The 19,010-nt window shown below is 44.7% G+C and overlaps 1 protein-coding gene across 6 annotated transcripts in view; it reads right to left on the reverse strand.

Moving 5' to 3' along the window:
* The window catches only part of LOC147031115 (nectin-3-like), a 141,731-nt gene that overhangs the window by 58,807 nt on the left and 63,914 nt on the right, over positions 1 to 19,010 (reverse strand). For all 6 annotated transcript variants that reach the window (XM_085875852.1, XM_085875849.1, XM_085875850.1 and 3 more), the window contains exons 2-4: positions 7,296 to 7,449; positions 5,166 to 5,374; positions 3,952 to 4,260 (exon numbers count right to left, since the gene is read on the reverse strand). In XM_085875852.1, coding sequence (XP_085731978.1) covers positions 3,952 to 4,260; positions 5,166 to 5,374; positions 7,296 to 7,345 — 568 coding nt within the window. In that variant the 5' untranslated portion in view covers positions 7,346 to 7,449. The remainder of the gene's footprint in view (positions 1 to 3,951; positions 4,261 to 5,165; positions 5,375 to 7,295; positions 7,450 to 19,010) is intronic.

Below are 19,010 nucleotides of genomic sequence, written 5' to 3' on the forward strand. Positions count from 1 at the left end.
TTTCTTCCTTTTTGTATGTCATTGCGCCTCTCCTCGCTTAAGTTTGGAGTGTCGAAGAATTATATCGGGATAAGTCTGCTCTGCCTCTGCTCCAGTAAGATGCTTTCCTTGCCGTCGCACCTCACAAATTCCTTACTATCCCTGCACACATACAACAATAAATCTATTCATTGCGCCACATATTTTTCCTTGCCTGCCTGTAATAAATGATTGTGTGGAAATGTTCCCAGCTCGTTTTTGTCTTTTCTTTCATTGATCCAGCATGGTCCGTATCCTAGCCTTGTCAGGACTTTATCTCCCAACGATCCGTTCTTCTAGCCAGTACGTCCTTGGCAGTGTCACTCGGCTACATCTGACCTGGTAAGGCAGGGGTCTCCAACCTTTTTGGGCGGAGGGCCACAAAACCAAAGCGGTGAGAGGCGGAGGGCCGCACCCAAAAAAAGGACGCTAAATTCCAGAAATAATATATATATATATAATTAATATGCGGAAATTTAAACAAAAATTAGTGCTGAATATATTTTTCTTGCCAACAAATATGATAAATGAACTAGAACGGGCACTCGTAGAGAGCATATTCCTTCGCTGCCGCTACTGTTTTGTTCTTGGCATAAGAGTGTGGGGAACAGAACAAGGAGCATTTTCGTCCTGATTTCATACGAATTGCATAAGAATTGACTACGTTATGATAAAAATACGCACATCTGCAAGGTCGTGACCCCCCTGACCTTTGACCCCCAACCGCGAGTAAGGGCAATTACGTCATTGTGTCAAGTTGCATATCACAAGATTGGGCATTAAATTCTGAACATTTTGGCATTAGTTTCATGCAAATTGGATAAAAATTGACTGCGATATGGTAAAAAGACGATTTTGACCTTTTCATGACCTTGACCTTGACCTTTGACCCGATTGCTCCCAAAATCGAATCAAATGGTCCTTGGCTAATAACCAATCATCCCACCAAATTTCATGCAATTCGGTTTAATACTTTTTAAGTTATGCGAATAACAAACAAATAAATAATCATTGGCATCTCCCACAAACATATTTTGGTACTGATTATAATGCCAGGATTTGGGACATTTTCTTTTAAAAACAAGGGTCATGACGTAATTGTGTCATGTCGCCCATCACAAGATTGGGCAATGAATTCTGAACATTTTGGCATCGGTTGCATGCCAATTAGATCAAAATTGACCGCGCTGTGGTAAAAATACGAATTTGACCTTTCCGTGACCTTGACCTTGACCTTTGACGCGATCGCTCCCAAAATCTAATCAAATGTTCCTTGGATAATAACCAATCATCCCACCAAATTTCAAGCGATTTGGTTTAATACTTTCTGAGTTATGCGAATAACAAACCAACACACACACACACACACACACACACACACACACACACACACACACACACACACACACACACACACACACACACACACACACACACACACACACACACACACACACACACACACACACACACACACATATTCACAAATAAATAAATAAATACACAGCGACCAATACATAACCTTTCGCAGAATGCGAAGGTAATAATCGTGTTAAAAACACGTGTCTAATATGAATCAAAATCATAATAAAAATTACAGAATGCTTTGATCATTGACCCCGACAAATTGGCAGTATCGCGGGCCGCATTGTAATGCAAACTTATTATGGCACCGCGGGCCGCATAAATCCGTCTAAGGGGCTGCATGTGGCCTGCGGGCCGCAGTTTGGAGACCCCTGCGGTAAGGTGACCTGGTTCGGACAAGGCGTACTGAGAGCGTGTTCCCGGGTAACTAGGTCACGCGATTAATTTGGTAACCGGTTAAACATTAGACGGAGGACCCTCAGTCACGTGGTTGGGTTATTGGCGTTCACGGTCAGTTAGCGACCCGCCGCGCCATACGGAGTTATCCATGTGCGATGGCCTGCGATTCCGGAGAGTCTGGTGGGAACCGGAGATAGATTCCCCCCCCCCCCCTTGTGGTCCTCTCACCCCGACCCCGGGCCGCAACAATATCTATACATATATATATATATATATATATATATATATATATATATATATATATATATATATATATATATATATATATATATATATATATATATATATATATATATATATACACACACACAAGGTGTGTTCAAAAAGTTTCCAACCTCAATTTTTCATGCGTAAACAAATGAAGCGAGGGAGGCGTGGTTTGGTGCACGTATGTCGGCGATCCTAATTAATATGCGTGAATATTTTCCCGCCTGCAGAAGCTGTCAGTCGCCGACAGACCGCCGATGAGTGAGGAAGTGTAAGTGAGCGCCGTCAGATTTTCTGTTTTGACAAAATGACGGAAAAACTTGAACAACGCTACCGCATCAAATTTTGTGTAAAGCTTGGCGATTCCCAAGTGGAAACGATCCGCAAGATTCAACAGGCCTTCGGGAACGAAGCAATGGGCACCACACAGATAAAAGAGTGGTACAACCGCTTCAAAGATGGTCGCACATCAGTGGAAAGTGAAGCACGTTCAGGTAGGCCCTCAACATCCCGAAATGAGATCGTCATTGACCAAGTGAGGACCCTGATGATGCAGGATCGTCGAATCACGATCAGAGAACTTGCAGACGAGGTGGGCGTCAGCATTGAATCCGTTCATTCCATTGTGACTGAGGATTTGGGCTTCAGGAGAATCTCGGCGAAGTTCGTGCCAAAGCTTCTAACGATCGAGCAGAAGCAACTCCGTTTGGAGATCGCACAGGACATGCTGGAGACTGTGAACAGTGATCCCAACTTCTTCAACACAGTGATCACTGGCGATGAGACCACAGTGATCCGTCATTTTGTCAAAAACGAAAATCCGACGGCGCTCACTTCCACTTCCTCACTCATCGGCGGTCTGTCGGCGACTGACAGCTTCTGCAGGTGGGAAAATATTCACGTATACGGATTAGGATCGCCTACATACGTGCACCAAACCACGCCTCCCTAGCTTCATTTGTTTACGCATGAAAAATTAAGGTTGAATACTTTTTGAACACACCTCGTGTATATATATATATATATATATATATATATATATATATATATATATATATATATATATATATATATATATATATACATATACATATATATAGATATATACATATATATATACACACACACACACGTACATATTTATTGATATCTATATATATATATATATATATATATATATATATATATATATATATATATATATATATACATACATATATCTATATATATATATATATATATATATATATATATATATATATATATATATATATATATATATATATACATACATACATATATCTATATGTTATTTTTAGATCTGTTTGAACCTCACCCTCTCACAAATGTTCCCTTCCTTCATTTCTGACCCCAATTTCTTTAGGGATCGTCTTGTATGTTCATCTTAAGGAGATTTTCCTCTCATCTTTAGCTTCTGACATCGATGAACATGTGTTCAGTTTTGTAAAAGTGGTATTTTCTCACAGTTCATCTCCTTTATGTATATATGGTGTAACAGTGTACAAACCCTGGTGGAACACCCTGTGTTTGAAATGGAAATCTAAATCAGTTCAAAACTGATCCTGATTAATGATATATTTTCACACCAGGCGATCAGCCAATCAGTGTGAAAAAAGTTCATCAAACATTGATCAAATCTAGCAGTGTGTCGTTTTGTGAATTTGACTTTTGTTTCACCTTAAGGTGATACTGTGTCGCTGATGAAAATTTTATGCCGAAAGACAATTGCAAACGATACAGGCTTGCACACCCCCCCCCCACTCCCCCATTTATAGGTTTTTGGAGGTTGTTGTCTTTGGCAAATCTATGCAAGAATCCCTGCTCCTGCAAACCCTCTCAAAACCCCCTCCTTACTCTCCTCCCCCAAAGCACATGACTCACAAACAATGGAGAGAGCCTCTGTGAGCTTGATCAATTGACCAACGAAGGCCGGGTGTTTAACTGTACAGCCGATGGCCTGTCTGTTCGAAGTTCGTTCTGGGACGGCCCAAAGCTCTCGGAGGACATTCCAAGTGTCGCCGATTCTGCCCCTGCTTTCCCGGCTCTCCGTTATGTTGAAACCTGGTCCCAGGTCATCCCAAATGAGGATGGGTTTGGGACGACCCCCTCTCGCCTCACACACAGCCACCATGGTGCTCACATTCCCTTCACGGAGGTCCTTGGTGAGATTAAGAAAAACTTGTGGTTTCACTGGGGAGCAGGGTTTGGGGAGAAAAGAGGAGTATTTGTGAAGTTTATAAAGCAAAAAAGAACAAAACCATTGCACAGTGAAATAAAAAAAAAAAAATTTATTGATAAGTTAACCTCCATCAGTGATCAGTGCTGGCATGCAGACAGGTCCTCCATCTTATCGTCCTTCCAATGGACTGTACGTGAAGCACCAGGACGACAGTTTATAGTTGACCGGAGATTCAAACGCAGGCGAGACAACTCAGAGGTGAGTGTGCATACTTCTCGGCTATCCTGCCTGTCTACCTTACTTGTACAAATACTCTAGAGTTAATAAAATGAGAGGGTGGGGTGATGCGTTTAAGTACTTGATAAACTGGTAAAATAAGGAGCATGAAGCTGGTCAGAAAAATGGATTAGTGAAATCAAAAATTGAGTTACCGGCAGGTCCACAAAGTTGCAGTGTGTCGGGATCAGCGTTGGAAGATAATCGAGTAAAACTGAATTGCCTACATTATTTAAATATTCCTGAAATGTGCGATGAGGAAGAGAAAGCATTCACAAGGAGGTTTGAGGGCCTGGAGGATCCAATATGGAGAAGAAAAAAATAAATAACTTCAACAAGGACATCTGGCCCATGCTGCCCACGTCACACCCCCATCTTATTCACATTCTCTGCACTCACTTGCATTTCATTTCGCATCTTCACACCATCTACACAAAAGCAAAGCATCTTGAAGGCCCACATAAAGGAATTGCCAATTTAAAATCCCCTCCGAAGGATTACACGTCCCCTGAAGCTGACATTGTGATGGCAGCTCGATAGTCAAATCGGATTAAAAAAAAAAAAATGAAAGCCAGAAGTAAACAAATGAAAAGCAAACATCAGCAAGAGAACAGTCTTTAAGGAAATGCATCAAACGTACCTATTACATCCAACGTAACCTTCCCCTCAAAGTTTCCATGAGGGAAGGTAGAAACTTCACAAATGAAGACCCCTTCGTCCCCGGGTTTAACCCTGGACAGGATGAGCGAGGCGTCGTCCTTGACGTTTCTGCTGGTGAAGGTGATGCGATCCTTGTAGGGTCCATCAGGAAACGACAGGCCAAAGATTGGGCTGAACACAGCTATGTTCCTACGGAGGAGTGAAAACAACCGTGTCGTGGAAGGTCAACGCGAGCAAACTATGCGCCTGAAGTTCGACCCCGAGCTGGCCTCGGAGGTCATTCAGGTCATCCTGAACATCGCGGTCAAAATAAAACTCGAGGTGAATGCACACACGGAATCAACATTTGTTTGGGTTAACAATGATATCTCGTGATGTCACCCTGATGGCGTAAAACCATCACTTTTCGGTTTCGGTTCTTTCGGTGGCACCACGTCGATGGCTGCCATCGACGAGTCTGCCCGAGTTTCCAAGATGCTTGTCGCCTTTCCAACTGGTGAGCTTTGCTTTATGACACCGAGAGTCACGAAGCTTCGAGAACATTCCCGAATCTACAGTGATACGACATCAGCACTACATTTATTGTGACGACGGCAATGCAGTCAAGGGATGATCGCACGACTGAAAGCCAATACCAATACCAAGCCAATACCAAGCATCGCGATTTAAGAAAAGCTCTTTGGGACCCTTGACTCGAGTTTGAAGCAAAAGCAAAAAGAACGTTTTAATTTTCTTGCACTTTCTCGTGGAGCTTAGCAAAGTGCGTTATCGATGTTGTTGTTTTAGTATTGTCACCATTATCATGGAAAGCCGTTGCACTGTGTTTAGCCAAAGGCCTCAGGGGAAAGAGTTGCTGCTTCAGGAAAAGTCGTCTCGAAGCAATATGTTGGTAAGAACAAGTCAGCTTGCCCGAACTTGGCTCATGGCCGTTTCAGCGGAGTCATCTTCACGGTACTTCGAGATGCAAAGATTTGACCGTTATGCTTTGGGTGTGGATAAAGCCAGGTTTTCCATCCGTGAAAGATTTCCAATGTTGTATTCACGCTCCGATACTTCATGGCTTGGCCCAGTGGAAAGGGGTTGGGGGTCAACGAGCAGTCGGGATGTTACCGCCCAATCAACACACTCTCCTGTCCCAGTGTGTGAGTTTACATTCGTGGTTCGACACAATGCGTGCTCAGTTTCCTGTTTTTCCTCTTGCTTGGTGCTGCAATGACTATTTTTGGAGGTTTAAAAAAATTTTTTTTTGCTTGAATTAATGAGGAAGGAGGCAGGAATCTGAAATTTACACAGTACACACAATGGGCTGCTCTTTTGAAAAGGTAGCAAAGGTCTTCAACATCCACAAGCGAATTCTTGCAGAGGAGAGCACCAGCTTATCGCCCCCCTCCAATGGATGCCGCACCTTATGAGGTCATGGCGTACCTGTGAACCAACAGGATAACTCCTATCCCATTGGGAATGAAACCTTGACTACTCCCAGACTAATACTACTTACGACTACTTTAATGGCTGCAATAATCCCTTTCTAGTGTAGTCGGCAGGAGAACGTTTTTGGCTCAAAATGCTGGCAGGCAAGTCCTCCGGCTTAACTTCCATCGGATGGATGGCGCACACAGCGATGCCTCGCCCTGAATGTGAAACATAGCGATGGCAGTTGATAGCTGGGTCATGAATCAAATCCAGGGTAGACAGTTTAATGTTGAGTGTGCTTACCTCTCTGCGATCCTGACAGCCCATGAGAATCAATGAGAGAGTACGCAAGTGTTGGGATAGGTATGCTACCTAAGCTGTGATAAAATGCAACAAAAATTTGTCTGCACGGTGATGTTGGTTCACATTAGGTACATACTTAGCTAGTTTGCAAAGCCTGCAAATGTATTTGTGTAAGAATTACAAAGATGCCAAGAGAAATTAGTAACAGCCATGTAAGAAAGGAATCATAAAGATTCCATCTTCATTGAAAACGACAGCAAGATCAGGGCAGACATCCCAGAGTTCGACACAGAAGCCAAACGATTGCATTCCAGTTGTCCTTTTCGATCATGTAATAACCAACCACCACCTCTACCTCCACCATCACCCCCAAACCGCACAATCCCCAGGTAACCTGCGCTCTTGGGGGTCTCCCTGCCCATTATCTTTCTTCCAGTTGATCATGGTGATGGTCGCGTTGGGTGGAGGGATACAGCTCAGGCTGACGTTTGAGGTGCCTGCGACTGTTGTAACCTTCGGTCCTGTCTGCACACCTTGTCCGGACGCACCTGAAACAACAAGAGGAAATTACTTCGCATCGGCAATCGGCTTTCCCTCGACAACAGAACATGTTTGTCGCCATTCTTCACTCGTTGCCGATGTGGACGCGAACGTTTTATCAATGTCGCGGTCCGTCCGTGTTGCCGAAATGGCGGATCCGTGTCGAATACACCATCGTACGTTTCATTACATCCTGAAGCCAACGCCGGGATGCAATCGCAAGTCAAACACCAAAGGAAGCATTCATTCCCTATGGCGCAAAAACACTGCCAACAGAGTCAAACTTTGCACAGACTTTGAGGTTTTGTTTTCACAAATATAATCCATAAACTGAAAAGTTTTGCCTTGATGCTCGAATGGGAAGAATAGGATTCCGACAAAATGTCACACTTTTGATCATGCACACGAAACAACGGTTCACAGACAGTCCGACATGTGAGCGCAGGTTTTTGTAGAGTTGAACTACCGCAGCACTTGAACCTCCAGTTACGACATCCAAACGTCACAAGCTGTCACAAAGCTACACGACATTTTGCATTTGTGCAGCGAAAGCTTGACATGTCATCGGATGAGTATGTTCGTCGCTCGGCTTGGGGTGCCGGCATCCCAGGTTCAAATCCCACGGTGTTGGGTCGTACATTACCTGCGCGTGTTCTTGGAATTCAGATTAAAGTACATTGATGTTTCCTGATGTCCTCACCCTGCAGGAAGTTACCTCCGCCAATGAAGGTGGATGCAGGTTATGTTCTCAGCCCTGTTTGTCCGTCCGTGTGTCTGTGAGCAGGATATCTCAAAAAGTTATGGACAAATTCGGACAAAACTTGGTGGACAGGTTGGTGTGTGACAAGGACGAATTGTATGTTGTTCACATTTTTTTTTAAATTAACTCTGGATTTTGACGAAGATCTCAATCCGGATCCAGATGTGTGAATTGTTAAAGTGATTTCTAATCATTGAGTGATTGGGCTGAAATTAATACGTCGCGTGATATCTCGAAATGTTGTTGACAGATTATGGCAAAACTTGGTGGATGAGTTGGGTAGGTGACAAGAACAAGCCGATGGATTTTGGTTCAGGTACGGATCCAGATCCGGCCTATCACCGAGCAAGCCAATTGGTTATCCAGATCAGGGATACAAAACGTAAACTGCTCACCTGGCGGAGGTATGCGCTCTACCGAGTGCTGTGAACTAGTTTACTTATCTAATGGCCCCAATAATTTCCAACTTCTTGTCGATTCAACCGGGCAAACTTTTTGGCTCAAGCCTTTCACGAACCGGTATGCCAGGGTCACCTTTGACCGAAGCACATGAAGTAAGGTTCGGCATGTTAGTGTTCCCATCTGAACCCCTGGCTCGTGATGCAGGTGCACCAGTGTCTTTGTCCTGTGTGTGACATATTGTTATGTGGAAGGGGGGAGGAAGGGGAGATCCATAGCTGGAGTGCGTTAAGACTTTAGGATGGACGGTGTGCTCGAGTAGGCTGGATTCACCGTTGTATCAGGGAAACTGTTAGAGGTAAGTCATATTGTGAAACATGCACTGAGGGGGCAGTGAGCAACCTTTATAGAGCAGAACAGGATAAGCTTGCATTCAGTGGTGTAGCACCAAATTTTGATGGAAAATCACCCCCAAAAATGCTAAAATGTCGGCTGTGATAACTATCCGAGAGTGTTGAAGGGGATGGCAGAGCAGGTAACCATGATGTTAACATGTACAACGTCATGCTTGTCTGCTCTGCCAACTGGAGTCCTCGTCATTGATGTATTATCGGCCGACCTTTGCTCAATCAATGTGATAGCAAATCAGATTCTTCACAAGAACCGCCACATCACCGATCTGCCCAGACTTCATCCGGTTGGAAACATCCAAACATTCGCATGCCTTCACATCTTCCAGGGTGTGAACAAGATAATTCACTGAATGTGGATACAAGATGGTTGGAAAGTTGGTCTCGCTTCAGGACCTTGATGTATTCGGAAATTCATACGGACCTGGGTGTCCCTATAACTTGTATTGTCATCATATCGCTTGTACTGAGACAAAGTGTCCAACGTATCAACATATCCAAGCTTCGGGACATGTTTTGACTCCGATTATTTGTCCATGAAAGATCACAGAGCACACGAAGCACAATAACTTAAGCGATCATGAATGTGGGCGTTTTTACCTCCGCTACCGAAGGTGGATGTAGGTTATGTTTTCACCCCGTCTATCTGTTTGTCTGTCTGTCTGTGTGTTTGTTTACCCTGTAGCAGCTACACTGTTGCAGCGATCATGACCAAACTGGGTACAGACATCGGCCATGGATCAACTTAGACACTTGTCATTTTCGGTGAATCTAGGTCAAAGGTCAAGGTCACCGAAAAACCGAAATTCTTTTCGCAATAACGTCCGCTAAAATGGTCGTATCGACTTCAAACCAAATCCAAAATGTGCATCTTCCAATTCTGCATCCAACCATATGTCTCATCAGGGTGTCACACCAACACCCTTCTTAGCGGACGGGGGTCGAATGTCAGGGGGAGGTCGGGTCAAAACTTTCAAATTGCGATAAAAACGCCATTTCAAGTCCGATTGACTTCCAAGTTATGATCATGACCAAACTAAGTGCTATAACTCATTTAACAGTAGCACTATCGACTTATAAGAACCAAAATTATTTCCAGGTTTTTGTTTTTTCAGAGATCATGGAGATATGACAAAGGTATTCCGGCAATTCCTTGCTCAACGAGCAATTTCATTTGTTTGTTTGTTTTTCTGCACAGAATTTTAGTGCTTTTCTCCACAACCGCTTGTTGGATTGAGACTAAATTTTTTTTTTTACCAAAGAACCGACAACTCATGTGGAATGTTCTAGATATTTATGACATCATAGGTCATTTGGTTTGCCAGCCATGTTGGAAAGACTGAAAAACTTTGGAACTCTATCTCTGAAACTGCACCAAGGAAAATATTAAAACTTGGCACACGGCAAGTACTCCTCATGGGGAATGAGTGTGATTTTTCTCACATCAGAGGTGCCTTCGTTATGATGTCATAATTGCATATGTAGAAGGCCACATCCAATCAGTATGAACATTTTTGAGGGTCATCGAGGGATAAAATGGTCCACAAATTTTTTTTATGACATCATTAGTCACGTGATTCAGAAGCCACATTTTTTTTTTTTTAAACCTTCAAAAATCTTCTCTGAAATAGCTGAACAGATCGAGGCGACACTTTACATATATAAGCGCCTATCCATGAGGAACAAAAGGCTCACACATATGAAGTCATCGGTGACATGGTTTGGCAGCCATATTGGATTTATCCTAAAACCTATAAAAATCTTCTTCTCCAGAATGGCTGGACAGGTCGAGGGGAAACTACAAATAAATGTTCGCCATGCCATGAGTGTGCAGGTTTGTTTGGGAATAATTGATGTCAAATGGTTTGGCAGCCATATTAGATTGAAGAAAAATATTAAATAATGTTTTCTCTGGAACTGCTTAATCAATCGAAGTGAAACTTCACAATTATGGTCAAGTCGTGATGGGGAATACAAGTTTTAAATTTCAACTTGTGCAGATACATGGTCTGGCAGTCAGAATTGTTGAATTGTTTTGGATTATTTTTGTTTTTTAATTTTTTTTGAATAATGCTCACTTGGCTGTGTGAAGTAGCACCACAAATGTGAATCCTATCCAGGTTCCTCCTGATGACTTCATCTTTGCTTTTTGCTTGTTTGGGTTGCTCCTGATGACTCGAAAGCAGGACTCGTACCTGTTTTGTCTTCCATTTGATTTGAATTGAATTTATTTTAATCACATTCTGAATTCAATTGAATAATAATAAAAAAAAAAACATAATGGGTCAGGGTCAGGTCTCCGATCAAAGTGGGACGTCTTGGTACCCAGTCATCACTGCCAGCAGTTATAAAGTGGCAGTTCTAATTACATCTCTTATTAATTACGTAACAAGACTTCCGGTTCCGGTTTTGAGCGGCAAGAGGTCTCCTTCGGGGCTCCCTGCTGACATTCTCAAAGTTAAGTTCCGGTTGTTCTTTGTCCCGTTTTAACTGTTTAATTTTCTCACCTACATGTTAATGTGTGTTCCTAGTTCGGTTTTGTTTCAAAAATCGTGCTATTTTGTGAGTATTTTTGTCGACGTTCTTACTTGGTGTTTGAGGCCTAGTCCTAGGTTTGAGGCCTACCGGTTCCACTCGGTGTTCGATCGGTTTTTTTTGTTTGTTTGTTTGTTTTTTCTCCCCATTACCTTCAATTTCTATCCTCCCCATTACCTTCAATTTTCATCCTCCCCACTTTCCAAACATCCCCCATTCTCCCAACTAATCTCTTTCTTATCTCAAAAAAAAAAAAAAAAATAAAAAATAAAAAATAAAAAAACCTAACACTAACAACAACACGCTCACCTTCTCCCGATTCTGCTACTTCTTCTTCCTCTTAACTTCCTCCTCGTCTTCCTCGATTTCTTTTTTTTTTACACTTCCATGACCTAATCTGTTGAACTCTCTCATACATTAATATTAACAACAAAAACGATCTTATAATGCTTCATCTTCCTCTCTCACACATGTGGTACTCTTTACTGTTTCACAATGCACTTCTCTTCTGCTATTTTAACAGACTGCTCTCATTTCGACCTCTCCTTCATTCCTTGCCTAAAAAATCCAACTATTACAGCGCTTCTTCTCTCCATGCTCTGAATTCGCCTTCATTGCATCCATCAAGAATTGTGTTAAATCGCATCTCTGACCTAAAACTTTTAAAAACCACAGTTTGCCATGGATGCTCGCTTTCCATCAACCATTCTTTTTTCCAACTTCAGTGCCAACTCACCCCCTCACCCCTCACTCTCACTCTCAAAGCAACCATCCCACTCTTCTCCCTCCAAGCCTCCCTCTCACCTCTTTCAAAAATTCCCCCCTCACCTTTCTCCCACCTTTCATCCCCCTCACTCTTCCTTCTCTAAGTTGCCCCCCTCTCATCCACCAACCTGCCTCCCTCCACTGCCCTCTCACCTCCATCTCTTCACTCCACCTCCTCAAACCCTCAACTGCCATCTTCCTTGTCTCTTGTCCCCCTCTCTCCCAGCACCACAGAGCCTTTTCTCCTCCTCATTCGGCCCCCTCCCTCGCTATTCTGCAATACCCCACACTCCTTCAGCAACCCTCCTTACCTCCCCCCTCGTCCCTCGTCCTACCCTCCCCGCCCCCTCCACCTCCTGCACCCAAAGCCTCCTCCCCTACCTCTTCATTAAATGTGTGGACCTCAAATATCCGGGGCCTTCGCTCAAACCTTTCAGATCTTTCCATGCAGGTTGCCACTGACAAACCAGACATTATCTGCCTAACAGAAACTTTCCTCTCCCAAGACGTGTCTGACTCCCAAGTATCTCTCCCTGGTTACTCCCTCTTGCGGTATGACAGACCTGAGCCTCGTCCTGGTGGAGGTGTTGCTCTCTTCATCAAAGACTCTATTCCTCACTCTCCCTGCACTGCTCTCACTCCCCCACACCCCCAGGAATACCTCTGGCTTCGGCTTCCCTCCACTCCCACCTCATGTTTATATGTGTACTGTACCGTCCACCGAACAGTGATGACTCCATCTACACCTCACTCTCCGAAAACATGGACCATCTTCTATCTTCTCATCCAAACTCTCTCTTCCTCTTATGTGGCGACTTCAATTGTCATCACGCCAGTTGGCTAGGTGTGGGTACCTCTCTCACCTGCCATGGGACGTCAACAAAAGCTTTCTGTGACTCATTGGGACTGACTCAATCGGTCAACTTCCCGACCCGGATCTCAACCAATGGTACTCCATCTCTTCTGGATCTGATTTTGACAAATTTCCCTGACAATATCTGCTGCTCTTCCTTCGCTCCAATTGGTTCTTCTGACCACGTCCTTGTTAAAGTGGACATCTCTCTGGCTGTCATCAGAGAACCACCTCACCGCCGTCGAGTCTGGCATTTCACTCAAGCCGACTGGCAGGGTCTCCGAGCAGCCATCAAACTTACAGACTGGTCTCCTATCACTACTTTCTCAAACATCAACTCATCCTGGGAATTCTTTCAAAGAAACTTGCTCTCCCTCATGCACAGATTTATCCCCTCTCGTGTTCAGTTGTCTTACCCTTCCTCCCGCCCTTGGTTTACTGAAGCTTGTGGCGAGGCAGTTGTCCTGAAACAACTTGCCTTTGCCTCATGGAAAGCAAACCCATGGAGGGCAATCTCAGTTCTTTCCACAAAGCTCGGAACAAGTGTGTATCTACCCTCAGGAGAGCCAGAAAACAACATCTTTCTCATCTCAAGTCTGAACTCTCAAACCTCTCTCCCTCCTCAAAATCCTGGTGGCGTTTAATCAAATCTGTTTCTGGTGTATGTTCCCCCTCCATCCCCTCCCTTACCTCAAATGGCCGCACTGCTGATTCCACACGTGATAAAGCTGAATGTCTAAACTCGGTGTTTGCAGCTAAATCTTGTGTCCCAAACCCATCACTATCTCTACCCACTTTACCCAGTCGCACCCAACTGTCCCTGGACTCTGTATCCTTTTCTCCTGACAAGGTGGAGAGCTTGCTTTCAACCCTCGAGTCAGATTCTGCAACCGGTCCAGACGGCATCAGCCCACGTGTCCTCAAAGCCTGCTCTTCTGCTCTTGCTCACCCTCTCTCTGTTCTATTCACCCTCTCATTTTCCCAAGGTCATCTGCCATCTGCTTGGAAATCTGCTAACATCACTGCCCTGCATAAAAAGGTGCAAAAACAGATCCCTGTAACTACAGACCAATCAGCCTTCTCCCAATCATCAGCAAGGTTATGGAATCCATCATTGCTTCAGACATGAAATCCTTCCTCTTCTCCAATGGCTTGATTTCCAATCATCAATTTGGTTTCAGACCAGGTCACTCTACCCTGGATATGCTGCTACTGCTCTCCCATCAATGGATGGAGGTCCTCAATGCCAGACAGGAAATCCGAGCCGTATCCCTGGACATATCACGTGCTTTGACACAGTCTGGCACCCTGCCCTACTCACCAAACTCTCTTCCCATGGTATTCAAGGCCATCTCCACTCATGGCTGTAGACTTCCTCTCCTGTCGCAGTCAACGTGTGGCCCTAAATGGAGTTCTTTCATCCCCTCTTCCTGTGCAGGCTGGAGTTCCTCAAGGTAGCGTTCTGGGCCCTGTTCTTTTTCTGGTTTTCATCAATGATCTCTCGGACTCTCTGGAAAATCCTCTATTTCTCTTTGCCGATGACTCCACCCTCTGCCGTACCATCTGTCATCCCTCAGACCGGCAAGCAGCAGCTTCTTCGCTCACTGCAGATCTGGATAAAATCACAAACTGGTCCAACACGTGGAACATGTCTTTCAATCCACACAAATCTCACACTCTCACTATGTCTCTTCGAAAGGACCGTTTACAAAACCCCCCCATCCACTTTCTCAACAATCCACTGGAAGAAGTCTTTTCTTTCAAGCTTCTGGGTCTCACTATCTGCCATGACCTTTCCTGGGAAAGTCACATTTCCAACCTTGCCTCAAAAGCCAGTCGCCGACTGAGAATCCTCCGTCGTGCAAAGTCCTTCCTCGGCCCTCTTGAGCTCCTGACTACTTACAAAGCTTTTGTCCGTAGCCTGATGGAGTACTGCTCTCCCCTCTGGGCTGGTGCTCCTGCCTCCCACCTTTCTCGACTTCACGCTGTCGAAACCAGGGCTTTTAAGATCATTGGCATCTCCCGCAATGAAGCTGAGTCTTTGGGCCTCTCACTCAATCACCGCAGGTTGGTCGGTGGTCTTTCTGTCTTCTACCGACTCCTCTCCAGCCTTGCCCCCCCCTGCTCTCTCTGCGATTTGTCCCAACCACATTTCCACCTCGCGCCCAACGTCCGCCAACAACCCCCCTCGGGTAACAATTCCAAAATCACGAATCACTGCTCATCTTCACTCTTTCATTCCTCTTTTTTCCCGCCTTTGGAATAAACTTCCTCACTCTATTCTTTCCCATTCTTCCCTCCAGGCTTTCAAAACAGCTGTTCACCACCACCTCTTATCTTCCCCCATCCAAATCCTCGATCTTTTCTACCCCGATAATCCACCCATGCCCACTTCCTTCAATTCTCCTGTTTTCCTTCCTGAAAGTCCCTGTAATGTCCATCTTCTCCTCGCCATGTTCCCCGTCCCATCCCCATCCCTCTCCCTTCCACAGTTCACCTGTGTCTGTTCCCCAATGTTTTGTCCCTTCCACTCCCACCCCTCTTGTCTCATGCCTCCTTGCTGTGAGTTGTGTGTTAGCTCTCATACGAGCCTCGACCAAGGTATACAAAAAAAAAAAAAAAAAAAAAAAAAAAAAAACACGAGTACACAAACGCCACACAAAATACACCGCACAATACCACACAAAGCAAGTCCTGACAAGGGTCTGCTATCTCTGATTGCTCTTTTTCTTGTTTTGTTTGTTTTGGGGTTTTTTTTTAAACTGTTGCGGAGCTCCTATTTGCATGGATTGAGGTGCTGGAGCGGTGCTCCGGTGTGCTCCAGCAGCACTACACCCCTGGTTGTATTTTGTAAAATCTGCTGCAACAGGTGAGGTGAGGTGGAAGACACAACATATAACATCAAAGACACAAAGGAACACGGGAAAAGTATCACGCTTGTAAAGGGAAATGCACAGGCTGTTAGGCTGGAGGACTGTAGGCCACGGAAGTGAGATAAGCTGTGGAGCCTTGGAGAGGGGCGGGACAGCCACAAAGGAAGCACCACCCACTGTAAGCGGGCAGCCAATGAGAGGGACCCACCATGCACTAGGATGGTCCCCGAGATGGAAAGGGCCAAGACCAACCAAGCGTGCGGCAGTTGCAGTAGGAGTTTGGCTTCGGAAGACATAACATACATTCATTCCCCTCCCCCTGCCTATATATCTACAGTATATCCCTCTCTCCCTCTCTCCCTCTCACGTTCATTGCCTCAATAGGAGGGAGCTTTTGGAGAGATGTGGATGCTGCATCCACAAACATTGCTCGTTAGCACCCCTCATTGCTACTTGCCATCCTGCACGATCTGAGCCTGCTCAAGCCACCATCATGATCGACCCAAAGACCAACTCGTCCTTGTCAGAAGTCCTCGCCTGCCCCTTTGACTCAAGTGAGAGTCCGGTATTCGATGCCATTAGTTGGGGTTGCACCGTATTGTTCCTGCATAAAAGACCGCATGTTCTGTTATCTGCGATTTGTGTCTGTCGACCTCTTTATCTGTTCCGTACTTATTTATAACGTCCTGTCTGCCTCACCCCTCAGATTCTTTTAGTGAATAAACATTTTAATGAGTACAGTATCAACGTTTTCAAGCCTTTTGCCTCCCACACACAAATCACTGCCAATTCCAGCTCGGATTGGAGCAATCCTTGGGGTTTTGACACCTAATAAGAAGAACTCAGTAAATTAAAAGATCGTTTGGACATTCATGGAGGTCTTGGGGCATCTGGCTCAGACAGTGTATGTTCATGGATCCGTCTTGCGCTACAATACTTAAAAGATACTCCATGAATCTTAGATCAATGTAAAAGTAACTAGAAAATATAACTCGACATGAAAGCATCGATGGATATGCCTCCATGCACATTAGATGCCAACTAACTGTAATGTTTGATCTCGAGTAAAGGCCAAATGAAAAAGTAAATGGAGAGAGAGAGAGAAGAGAAGAGAAGAGAAGAGGAGAGGAGAGGAGAGGAGAGGAGAGGAGAGGAGAGGAGAGGAGAGGAGAGGGGAGGAGAGGAGAGGAGAGGAGAGGAGAGGAGAGGAGAGGAGAGAGAGAGAGACACATCATCAGATGTTATGGTCTCACTCAAGTTATGGTCTGCAAAATTGTTTTTTTTAAAGGCCACATGACCTTCAACCTTTGACCTGTTGAACCCAAAATAATCAAATCAGTTCATATTTGTATTACAGTCCAAACTTGTGCAAAGTTTCGTTGAGATCTCTTCAGTTTGTAATTTGTTCAGGGTGACGGCAATAACTAGCTAACTCTTCACGAAATACACCGTGGGATCTTTAACATCCTCAAGCTAATGCTAGTAGATGAGTTGCCCAGTTGAACGTCCACTTGAGGGACTGCAATGCCCCAGCCTGCAAAGAATCAAATTCAACAGTTTACAATCACCTTGTGATTAAAACCCCTGGGTAGACAGCAACAACGCGCGTGCACGCACGCACGCACGCACGACGGTGGATATTTTGAGACCTGGGAGTGCTCCGTTCCACCTTCTGAAACCCGCATATGGAGATGTTAACCGACGACACACACACGATGGGGGATTCAAATTAAAAGTTTACACAAGAAACGATGAAGTCGAAAGCTCTCCTTTGCAACTCTTACTCCGTCTTTCCTGAATTCAAACATCGTTCATTAACTTTCTCAAACTCAGTGCTGCGTCGACTGACGGGCTCATACTTGGACCCTTTATTAAATCCTCAAATGCTTTTAATCCCATAATCCATTTTTGTATACAAAATCTAGGCTGATGGAAGAGCGATGTGAGAGATGGTGGAGTCAAGAGTGGGGACAGCGTGTGATCGAGGGACGAATGAAGAGGAGGAGAGAGAGAGAGAAGAGGGAAGGCAACTAAGTAACCTGCACTTAGATGGGGAGCATGACAGTGGAGTTATTGAAGATGGAAACGGTCACGAGCAGGAATAAAGGATAACATGAGACGGTGGTGCAATGCCAACTCGAAGCCTGGTTGGTAAGAGTGGGATTGAAGACCGAGGAAGGAGCTAGGGTCTCCAAGCGGAAGATGAAGGGGTGCGGGTAAGTCGAGGACCTGGACTTTGGGCCAGACAAGCAGACGGTGAAGCTCGGGGATCAAAAAGCGATCTCTGCCTTCACGGTTTCAATTACAGGTGACATCATGGACTCGACTGTTTACTGCCATGCTCTGCATATTGGCAAATCGGCAAATTCATTTCCTTCCATATGCATGCAATATTGCCCTAAATCCTCTCGTGCTTCAGTCAGAGGATAATACCGAAACTCTGGTTCATGCTCTGATAACGCCGTGCTTGGATTAGTGAAGTCGCTGTTAGCTGGCTTACCTACCTCCTCTCCCAAACCCTTATATCTCATTCATAACATGGCATCTGGCACGCGATGCAAGGTCGCAAATTTGATCACATCACTCCAATCCTCAAAACACTTCCCCAACTCCGCTTTCCACCAAAGTTCACATTTTAAAATTCCACCGATAACCTTTAAAATGACAAATAAATTGGCTCCTGCCAACATCTCTTACCTCAATGCGCCTTACCTACACCCCTGCATGAACACTGCGGTCTCACAACTACCGGGGAGTTCCTCGCACGAGGATGAGGACATTTGGAGATCGAGCAAACCCCAGATCCGCTAAGCCGTGGAACTGGATTCCTCTGAAACAACAATCCACACAACCTCATCATTTAGGGTTTGTTGTGGCCATTAGTTGATGTGTAATTGAAAACTAGTTTATTGAGGAAGGAACGATAATTTCGTTGTTGCAAAAGGGCACGAAATCATCTCACTTCCTATCAGGC

The sequence above is a fragment of the Eptatretus burgeri genome, chromosome 3 (assembly GCF_056783735.1).
Source record: "Eptatretus burgeri isolate ZD-2024b chromosome 3, Ebu_testis_v1, whole genome shotgun sequence".
Taxonomy (NCBI): Eukaryota; Metazoa; Chordata; class Myxini; order Myxiniformes; family Myxinidae; genus Eptatretus; species Eptatretus burgeri.